A 10,847-nucleotide genomic window follows, 5' to 3' on the forward strand; every position below is an offset into this window, starting at 1 on the left:
GCACCATCTAGTCCCTAGAGGCGGCCGGGCTTGAGTAGGCGGTTGGGGTTGTGACACGTGGATGACCACGTCATTTTGTTAAAATTAAATGTAGAATAAATTTTAAAAAAATAATTAATTAAATGGCTCCGACGGATCCACTCAACCCGACCCGTTAATGCTCTCTTCGGTTTTCACGTGCCGCGCACGTGATTGGTGCGGGCCGACCGGCGGTTTACATTAGGGCAAACCGGCCCGCCCCACGATGCGAGGTCGAGCGCGACGAGAGGAGCGCCGCGGGCGAGTTCGACTGCGTCATGGAAGAGGAGGCGGAACTCGTCGCCGGGGACGGCGAGGAAGTTGTTTCTGCGGCAGTGGTAAGTTCTTCTAATTCTTCTTTCGATCTAGTTGATCACGAACTGAGGTCGATTTCATGGAGTCGTCAATGAGGGATCTTTTCTTTCATTTCTGCTTCATTTGACTTCGTCATTTTCTTTTGTATTACTTCTTTTGCCTTGGATAGATAAGACTACTCTCAGTTTAAAAGAAGTTATTTTGGATAAATCTTTGTGCTCTCCCACATTTATCAAAACAACTATGGGGGTTACATGCTAATTTTGTTAATCAGTCCTTGTTAAAGGGAGAGGAAAGAAAGACGCGTGTATTTATTTTATTCTGTGGTGTTTATCCCCCCTCCTGCCTTTTTTGTTTTTATTTTTTGCATTTGATACTGGACGTCTAATGTCATTTTCCTTTGGGAACAGGATGTAGAAAATGAATTGAATGAAGAGGAGAAAAATAAGGATGTTGAAGTCTCTCCAGCAATTATTGCAATTCACCCATATGAAAAATCAGTTGCCGTTGCTGTGGGATCTGAACTCCGGCTGTTCGATTTAGAGTAAGCTTTGTAAATTCTGAATGACTAAAACCAATACTTGCAGACTATGGGCTACTGATATTTAGATTTGAATAGCTGCACAAACCTAGTGCTAGCTCTTTATGTTTAGCTATCTATGTCTTGTTTGTCAATATAATAAGAATTTTCCTTTAGTAATTTCCTATGTATTTTTTGAAACCATTTGGTCCTAATAAATTCTTTGTATGTTAATATTTTCATCGGCTATTTTGATTGTGAAGTTAAACTTAGCTTAGACTATCCATTTGGAGATTTGTCAACTCTGTTGGAAAATTTAGCAACAATGCCTTTCTCATCTCTGATATTTTTTAAAATTGTCTTAATTCTTCTCAAATCTCGACAGAGGTGACTGCTCAGTCTCATTAATAAACGATTCAGGTGGGTCTCCCCATACAGATTCTATTAGAACAATTAAATTTGGAGCAAATGGGCGATTTTTTGCATCTGCTGGAGATGACAAACTTGTCAAGATATGGGTGACAAATCCTTGGCGATGCATCCGGACTGTGTAAGTGAATAATGCGTTCTGTGTGTTTTTAAGTGGTTTGTATTTGAATGTTCTCTAGAGATTCCAGTGATCGCTGTTTCTTGAATTTACTTGTAAAAGTTAAATGGTTGTTCATTATTACATCAAAATTTAACTTGAAAAAATTAAATGGTTTGTTAAATACTGCCCCTGCCCTTCCTCTTTAGAGTTAAGATTCCAAGTACACTGGTGAGACGACCAACATAGGACCAAGTTTATGCTGCATTGTGAACTTGGTCATCACCTTCTTGTAGTCCCATATGGATGCATCTCCTCACTTTGCACAAAATAGTCGTGGGTAATAGTTTACTTCTACTTCTTAGTGTTATCTTGTGATGGGTGGTGGTGCAGTGCAAAAATCTGAGTGAGTTCTTACTAGCAGAGTTAAATTTTATTATTGATCAACCATACAGTGAACTTTGTCAATATGCCAACAAATCAATTCTTGTATATGACATGGTTTGTTGAGTTTTTCAATGCTTAAAATTTGTTTGATAAATGTATTGTTTGTGTTGAGACATTTAATGCTGCAATTTTTAATTTTCAGGCCCGCTGATAAACGAGTTAGCGCTGTTGCTATTAGCTACAGTGGTCATCATGTTGCGTTCGCTGATAAGTTTGGTGTTGTATGGTTGATTGAAATTGACGAAGAAAAAGTTCAACCATTAAAATTTGACAAGCCTGTGCCAATTCTTGGTCACTACTGTAGCATTATCACTAGACTGGTATTAATTTTTGACATTCCATTTTAATGGATGATGACCTCAATGCTTTTTTTAAATTTAAATTGTTCGATTCTTATATGTTTGGTTGTATGTTTCATTTTGTTTGTAAACCTGTTTATGGTTATTTTCCTTTTGTTCTCTTTGAAGGATTTTTCAGCAGACGATAGATTTATTGTAAGTGCAGATCGGGATTTCAAAATTCGTGTATGTACACTCTTCCTGTGCTCAATTGGTCATATGTGGAATTAGTGTAGTATTTTTTAAGAATTTTGAAAATTGATGTCCTTGTATGTGTTATCATATTGTCATTTGCAGGTAACTGTGTTTCCTAAAGAACCACTAAATGGTGCACATGAAATACAAAGTTTCTGCCTTGGTCACAAGGAGTGAGATTAACATGAATGCTTCCTTATATGTATTTAATTTTGGATATACCTATATGCAAAATTGCCCTCAGTTTGGGCTTAATTTCATTGGGATTTCTCTCTATTTTTAATGTGTAGAAAATTTTTGTATCACGGTCAACAAAATTTCTCAATGATATGTTATTGAAGTAGAATTTGTTCATCACACTCAACCTAATGGCACAAATTTGGTTATTAAAAAAATTTTCAATTCCCTAGTCCGAGATCAGTTACCATGACATCAAGTTGAGCTGGACCAGGTGTTCTTACTCTAATTGGCATGCCAGAATAAGTAGGATGTTTTGCAATTTTATTGTAATTGGATCCTCAAGAAATTTAAAAAGGAATCCATGTAATTTGGATAGAATTAGAAGGGGAACCTTGGGGCAACTGTAAAGTTGCTGCCGTGTGCCCTAGAGGTCACAGATTTGAGCCTCGGAAACAATCTCTTGCAAAATAGGGTAAGGTTGTGTACACTATACTTTTCCCCGAGATTCAGCATTGATAGGAGCTTCAACTTCGTGCACCGGGCTGTCCTTTTTGTTTTTTTTAATCCATGCAATTTGGATATTGATGTCTTCTTCACTAATATTCTAGTGTCTCCAAAGCATTTGCCAAATGTACTACAAGGATAAATGGGGTTATATAAGAAATATTAAACTGCAGCGTATTGATGCTAATAATCTGGCAATGTTCATAAGATATTATACTGATAGTCAATTCATTAATCTGAAGTAAGCAAGCTGGCTAAATTATTCCATAGCTAATTATGTTAGACAATGCACCACGTAGGATTTCTTTTTCTTGTCCTTAATATAGGATCTCACTTTTTCTGTAAAATCTGATCATTGTCAATTTCGGTCACAGCTTTGTTTCTTGTCTTGCCTTTGTGTATCCTTTTGGTCATGCTGATGGTTTTCTTCTATCTGGAAGCGGAGATTCAACTGTAAGTGTGCCTTGTTGACCTGAAGCATGCAAAGTATCATGTCTGCCATTAACATTTTCCATTCTGTAGGTTCGGTTATGGGATTTTGTTTCTGGCACTCTGCTTGCTACTTGTGAAGTTAGAGCTAAGGTATCATAGGTGATGCTGGTTTTTTTTTTCTATATATGGGGAGGAGCCTCTGCTGCATCTAATATTCATATTTAGTCGCACAGTTCTTGAATTAGAAATTGTCATTTTACCTTTCCATCTAGTAGTGCCATGGTAGAGTTTGTAGACTACTACAAAGTTTGGTGAATTTAAGATGCTCCGCAGACTTAATGTGAATTCAGCATGCATTTCTCAGCTAACTCTGTTTGGGTTAGAAGAGGTCTAGGAAGCCATGTTATTTCATAGAGGGATAGCAGCAAATGGCCAGCTTGTAACCTAAACGTAGTGGATGTTTTTGTCAAATTGAAAGTTTTCTTCTTTGGGTCTTTGCATCACATCATTTGATTCATATGCTGTTGTGAATTGACCAGTGTGCACCATTTTAAGGCTAAAGTGACACTAGATACTAAACATTTTTTTTCTCCTATATTAGAAAAATAGATGAGCACATGCCTTGAGGTCTTTATGATGCTTTATTGAATCAAAATATCCTTTTGTTGATTATTTATTTTGCCTTTTCTTCTATGTGCATTTTCTTCAGTTTTCTATATGTTTCTTTTTCTAACCAACCTCACCTAATGGGATAAGGTTTGGTGGTTGTTGTTATTCTTTTTCCTAGCAACTTTTAGTTATCGGGTTGTGCATCTGTTTCCAGCTTCTGGATGCCCTAATGATATGAATCTGTTCAATTTCTGCATTTATTCTTGATCCATTGTCATCCTTAACCATGCATCATAAGAGAATCCAGGTCCCATCTTTGTTTTTTTTTGTATTCATCCAATTGATTGCTATGCTGATTTATTGTTTCTTTACTCTTTTAAGGCGGGACAGTTAACATCCAACGGACAGGACACTTATTCACCAGTCACTGATCTTTGTGCCTCGTCTGATGGTTCTATAATTGTCGTTGCCCTTCAAGAGTAAGTTAACTAAAACATATCGTTTCTAATTCAGATGAAATTTTTGGTTGCTACATATGCACTGCTATCTAAATCTTGGAATACTTGCTATTGCAGCTTGCCCGGAGTGGTACTTTTGAATTGTGATTTTCCAAATGGAAATCTTTCAGTTGCCAAGGTAATAATTTTATCAGAACATATGCCACTATATTAATCTTTAATTTGCTAAAAATGCTTGTTAATGAAAGAGCAAAAGTAATACCATAAAGACAATTTTTGTACTAATACCCACTAGTTATGCAAAGGATTACCAAGAAAATGAGGTTATTTGTACTCAACATTGAGCTTTATAGTTATATATAAGACCAACTTGATTTATCAGATATCACCTATGCCATTTCCCTCCTATTTATGGAAGTTATTGACCTGCCTTCAGAGTTGCACTTGGAGCAGCCAGATGTGCTTCTTAGAATACTGGATAGATTCGTATCTGTTTTTTTTTTCCAATTTCTAGATCTAATTTTATCTCGAATGCCTGTAGTAATTACTATACTGCACCATGTGCTATATTTATTTTGAGCAATGCATTCTTCCAGTGTCAAATGATGATCATAGTTCCATCTAATGACTTCATCTAAAAGCGAGTTTCAAAGATTGCTTTATTACTATTTTGCTTCCTTGTAGGTTGTTTCTTTTGAAGAGACCTATTTCCCAACCAGTTTGGTGCTGAGTTCCTTGACCCACCACTTGTGGATGATTATGGGCGCATCGAATCTTCCTACGGTGGGCACAACCCATTTGCCGACCCGTCTCAAGGTCATCTCAGCTCCACGAAAAGATCCATCAGTTAACTACTGCCATGATCCTGTTGTTCTGGAGGACAATGAAATACCAGGAGGGCAAAGGCTCCTCTCAGAATTGCAGGGAAGTCTGGATGTTACAAAGGAAGAAGCAACTCTAGCAGCAGCTGCTGCAGCAGTTAAATTGGCGATGCGTGGCATGATGATAAAAAAGGAATACAGTTTAGAGAAAAGGGAGATGAGAAAAAGGAACAGAAATGATAGGAAGAACAGGTAGAAGAGATTGGAGTAACACAACATTGTAGTGCTGTTAAAATATGTATGAACAATTTTGTTCTCTAATTTGTCTGATTATGCAAATTTTCCCAACCTGTTACAGAATAATAACTAGGAGGTATATGGTTATTATGTTCTTGAGGATTTCATGGTTATGGGAAACCCTGGAGGATAGATTTTACTTTTTTTGTCCACCCAAAACTATAATTACTTGTAAATGCCTGTGTGACTCCTTCCAAAATTAGTCGACCTTCCAAGTGCAACTGATTGAATCTCATCCTCAAGCTCTAATGTTAAACTCGCCGATCGATCAACAAGCTCAAGTTGAGGGATTGGGAGGAGCTGATCTGGCTAACCGGTTGAGCGGGTGGGCGTTATGTTCTGTAGGATTTAAACTGGTTTATTGGCTGAACGAGTGATTTGGAGGAGCCAAACTAGTTGAATAGGTATGCCAGTTTGGAGGAGTTTAGTAGTCGAATGACGAAATATTGAAGTCGTCAAACTGGCTGAGTAGTCTGAATGAGCAAGTGATAGAACTAGCCAAGTAATTGCGGGTTGAGCGACCGAAACAAGTTTTAAGCAGGTAGGTTAATAGATCAATGATCTTAATAGTCCTGACAGATCAATGACCGAAACAAGTGATTTCAAGTCATTCAAGAGGAGAAGGAAAAACACATTGGAGTGCAACAACTAAATCTAGTGCTTAGCGATGATATTTTAAATTGGAGACAAAAAGGTCTTCAAATCTTGTGATTTTAGAAATTTTAAGATCCAAAAGTAGGATGGAATTTCAGATGCTTAGTAGTAGTGTTCGATAAAATGTCTAATCAAGAACGAAGTTTGATATAAACATATAATTTAAGATTGAAAAGCCCTTCAAATCCAGCATTAATGTAGACTCCATCCTTCATGTGTGTCTACCATTCTATTATCTGAGGAATTTCAAATGGAGTATAGAAGCATGCTAACAAGTCCCTCCTCGAGGGTGTGATTCGAAAAATGAAGAATAATGAATTGGGACTAATTGATGTTGGGGGAACACTAATTTATCGACAAGTATTGCTTCTTGGATGAAACGAGAATCTCCAAAATGATATTCCAGTTGTTCAAGAAAATTAGAAACATTATCTCAATTAATAACTTAACACTAGTCTTTTTACAGTAGCAAACTTCATTAATTCAGTGTACAGATTGCTTATGAGCATTGAACTAAGAGTTTGTTGCAAACAAAACTAACCTTCTTCCACTGGTTTCTCAGTGGGCATCTCTTCCTGACCAAGCATCTCATCTTCAGATCTTGATGGAGGCGGTGGTAAAACCTCGAGCACTAGATCCACAAGATCCTGAACTTGGTCTATCCCTTTGGCGTCGTCTTTTACTAGACGCTTCTCACCGTATTCTATCATCTGCAAAGGTAAACGAGCAACAGATAAATTTATAAGAGGAACAAAAGGAGGATATTTAGAGATGAACCAGACTATTTTAAGGTTAATCACTTACATAAAATGGTAAAGATTTAGGTTAAGTGGCTCAGTTGAAAATTTAATTGTGGTACAAGTTGTTTCACATTGACAAATTGAGGATCAAATTGAGTAAATCATTCACGGTATTGAATCAAATACAAAAGAGAATAGCAGATGCATTCGGATAAGAGCTCCTAAAAAGGCATATTGCATTAGGAAAAAGTTTTTGGAATTTGAATAATCCAACATATGCTCCAACTTCCAGGCAAGTTCTTGATTCTTATACAGGATTCCCGAAATATACACAACTTTCTCCTTGCAATGAACAAATGCATCTTTAGCGTTCAATTCAATAAGCACAAACCTATTTGAGTCTGTACAACTCTTTAGTTCAGTGCATTGATTTTTCAATATAAACTCCAAATAGGAAATGTTTGGTCATCAATATGTTGAGCATGGAAAAAGATATATGAAATTTTAGGATTTCTTTAAGGTGTACAACAAAAGGAATTATTGTGATAAAAAAATCAGTTTATGATTTCGCTAAGGTGTAGAACAACAGTATGACAGTGTGGCTCCCTTCCAAATCCAGTTAAGTGTGCCTTTAAAACCATGCCTCTTCAAGAACATATCATCAGATCAACTCAAGTAGTTGACTTAGGCTTTTCTACTTTGATTTAGTATTGGTTACTCTAAAGTAAATCCTTTAAGCTCATGAGCACTAGATAACCTGAACTAAATATTAAATAGATTAAAAGTATATTCTATTAGAAACCTGGAAAGACAACTTAGTCAAGTGTATATCTAATCTATTGCAACATAAAGTATCAACAAAGCAAAAAGGAAAAGAGAAACATTGATTGTAAAAGATTCAACAAGTAAAATTGTCTGTTTATTTGATTAAACAAAAAGAGTGAATACTTGTATCATGCTCGGTGCACATTAAGTTGCAAAATGTTGTGAATTAATGAGTCATCTCAACAAAGAAGTATCTCAAGATCACTTATATCATATGGTAGAAATTAATTAGAACTTGGTAATATGAAGAGAGAAAAAGTGTGATGGTTATAAGGAACTTAATCATTATGCTTCTTTTGAAATGTTTAGTTTCACACTTTTTTCTGCCTATTGGTAAGAGTTATCTCATTAGGTTCTCGTTGTGTTATTCATGGTAGATGCCAATTATATTATTATTTTTATTATTATTAAAAAATTTAAGCTTTTTGACTAATTTCTTAAAAATGACCGCTTATGCACCCCACATGTTTGTCCACATACTACATATGGATTAAAAGATAGCCCTACCACAAGTTGCCTACATATATCATTTAAACCTTGTCCTTGCTTAGGTCTTATAGAAGCCAAATAACAAGTATTAAGTAATAATCACATGGAACAACTATGAAATCCTCCCTGTACTAGAATCGTCTTTGTCAATCCTTTTTGGCATTCTTCAAATTCTAGACATAGAAATTGTCATTCTTCAAATTCTAGACACAGAAATTGGCATCTTAAATTGAACATGCTTATATCTTTCTATTAAGCGTGTATGATATACTGACATCTAAATACACATTTAATGCAAGTTCTCAGTAACTTGTAAATGGCTAGCTTTGTCATCGACAGCGAACAAAAAGTTTGAAAGAGAAGCTCCCTACCACACTAGTAAGCCTCATCTATCATGACTTAGAGTCACTAAAATCAAGCATACGATTTCTTAAGTTGGCTGCCTCAATGTGAAAGTCTCAACTTCTTTAACCAATTTCTAATGCTGAATTTTTGTTCCAGCTAAGCTAAGAACAAAAGAAGGTGGGTAGGATAAGTGGAGATTATAATAGCACTTAATAATGCTTGTTAGCCCATACTCTTCAAGTGAGGTAATTAGCGAATTCACTATGATGAGGTATTGCATGAAAATTATTTGCACAGATCAAAACATGAACGTAAGTAATTAATCCACGCATTCAATGATGATGGTCTGAAGGATAAATGTGCATCGAGTGTCACACACACCTTCCCAAGCTGTTGAAGTATAATGCTATATATAAATACATTTATATAAAGTGGGAAAAATGAAAACTAAAACAAGAAGACATACCGGATCAATAATAGCAGGGTTGGATGGCCGCAGGTTTATGATATTGAGCTTCTCAGCTTTTGCAAGTTTGAACTTTTCGGTTTTATTCAAAAACTCATCGATCGATTCCTTCGTCTGATTACAAGCAGCGGTTTGTACCAGCCAATCATAGACCTGCTCGCTCAGCAGCCGAAGCAACGCAATGTTAACAGGGTTGGAGAATCCACATCAAAGAACGTCGGATCTTACCTTGCACTCGGAAGGCGAAACGGCACCAAGGGACCCCATAGGGTCGCTCGTCGCGCCTCTCCCGCGTAGAAATTCCAGAACCTCACAGTTGGTGAGCGCCCCGGCATTTGCCTGTAACCTGCGGCGCACCAATTACGACCGTGCGAGACCATGAATCAACAAAACCATAACGAAAGGATTCATCGGGGAAGGGAGAATTTACACTTTCATAATGTAGCGCGTCGGGAGGGGGAGAAACCTGGCTAGGGTTTGGTTGGTCGAACAGGAGCAGGGAGCTGGCTCCGGACGGCGAGAGGATACGAGAAGGATGCGAAGCGGCGGCTCGTGGGAGCGACGGCGTAGTCCGATCGTCGGCGAGAGAGAGAGAGAGAGGAGGGAAGAAGGGCGTACCTTTGAAAAACCCTCGTCCTCTGTGGAATACCGTCGGGGTGTGCGTCGAGCACCCTTTTATTTTACAGCATAATCCAAAAAAAAAAAAAAAAAATCGATTCACCTGAATCTTAAATTAATTTAAAATTATAAAATTGAATCCAAATAATCTGACCGATCTAATCTATTTTTTACTATAAAATATTATATTTTTATTTTTTAATAAAAATCCAAAATATATATAATAATAATAATAATAATAATAATAATATTTTAATTTAAATTGGATGGTGGTTCATGTAAATTGAATGTTTTGTCTTGATCAACAAAACTTATGGCAAAAGAAGTGCTACATAGGGATCTAAATACACTAGGATCAAATTGGTGAAATACAAGTACAAGTTAACGTAGAATTAGAAAAGTGTTTAATTAGATCTTATGATTTTTATACGTATTTGAGGATATATTTAGAGAAAGAAATATTATTAAGTTTTTATATTTATTATAATTTTAAATAAATATGAAATATATTTACAATCAACAGTAAATAAAGAACATGCATATGGAATGATGTTTTATCTTATATCTGGTTTGATAAGATATTCAATCTTTTAAATTTTTTTTATTAATTTATATTTTTATTATTTTATTTTATTTATACAAATACATGCATTGTGTAAATTATTGAGGAGTCATCCTTGTTACAACAAATTCTTGTCACAAATTTATCACAACAAATCTGGACCGTTAGATTTTAAAATAGAAGATTAAATCCAAGTCATCACAATCACCCATTCAATCTACGGCCTGGATTTAATCTTAACTTTAAAATCGAATGGTCCAGATTTGTTGTGACAAATTTGTGACAGGAATTTGTTGTGACAAGAAGCTTTATTATAAATTATTTGAGTTTTTATTTTATAAGAATTTGTTAGTTCTAAAATTTAATATTCTGAGTGTAATTGTAGTTAGTTTTAGATGTACAAGATTTATCATTAGTATTACATTGATAAATTAGACTCAAATGATTGTTAAATAAATAAAAATTATCTATTAGTAGTATTTTGAAAA

General features: G+C 35.7%; 2 protein-coding genes across 2 annotated transcripts; one reads left to right on the plus strand and one right to left on the minus strand.

Annotated features, from left to right (window-relative positions):
• The first annotated feature begins 264 nt into the window (after positions 1-264).
• Positions 265-5,785, plus strand: LOC141839747 (uncharacterized). Its single transcript, XM_074727566.1, has 11 exons — positions 265-356; positions 744-877; positions 1,239-1,403; positions 1,969-2,146; positions 2,294-2,350; positions 2,462-2,532; positions 3,418-3,496; positions 3,566-3,625; positions 4,466-4,563; positions 4,660-4,720; positions 5,227-5,785. The coding sequence occupies exons 1-11, from the start codon at positions 297-299 to the stop codon at positions 5,617-5,619; spliced, it is 1,356 nt and encodes a 451-aa protein (XP_074583667.1). The 5' UTR covers positions 265-296; the 3' UTR covers positions 5,620-5,785.
• Positions 5,786-6,721: 936 nt separating this feature from the next.
• Positions 6,722-9,817, minus strand: LOC141841844 (uncharacterized). The gene is made up of 4 exons (XM_074730037.1): positions 9,610-9,817; positions 9,408-9,525; positions 9,180-9,332; positions 6,722-7,024 (listed from the first exon to the last, which is right to left on the minus strand). The coding sequence occupies exons 1-4, from the start codon at positions 9,615-9,617 to the stop codon at positions 6,851-6,853; spliced, it is 453 nt and encodes a 150-aa protein (XP_074586138.1). The 5' UTR covers positions 9,618-9,817; the 3' UTR covers positions 6,722-6,850.
• Between the last annotated feature and the right edge of the window lie 1,030 nt (positions 9,818-10,847).

This window comes from Curcuma longa, chromosome 11 (assembly GCF_044706935.1).
Source record: "Curcuma longa cultivar G26 ecotype Majalengka, Jawa Barat chromosome 11, ITB_CL_G26_1.1, whole genome shotgun sequence".
NCBI classification, from domain to species: Eukaryota; Viridiplantae; Streptophyta; class Magnoliopsida; order Zingiberales; family Zingiberaceae; genus Curcuma; species Curcuma longa.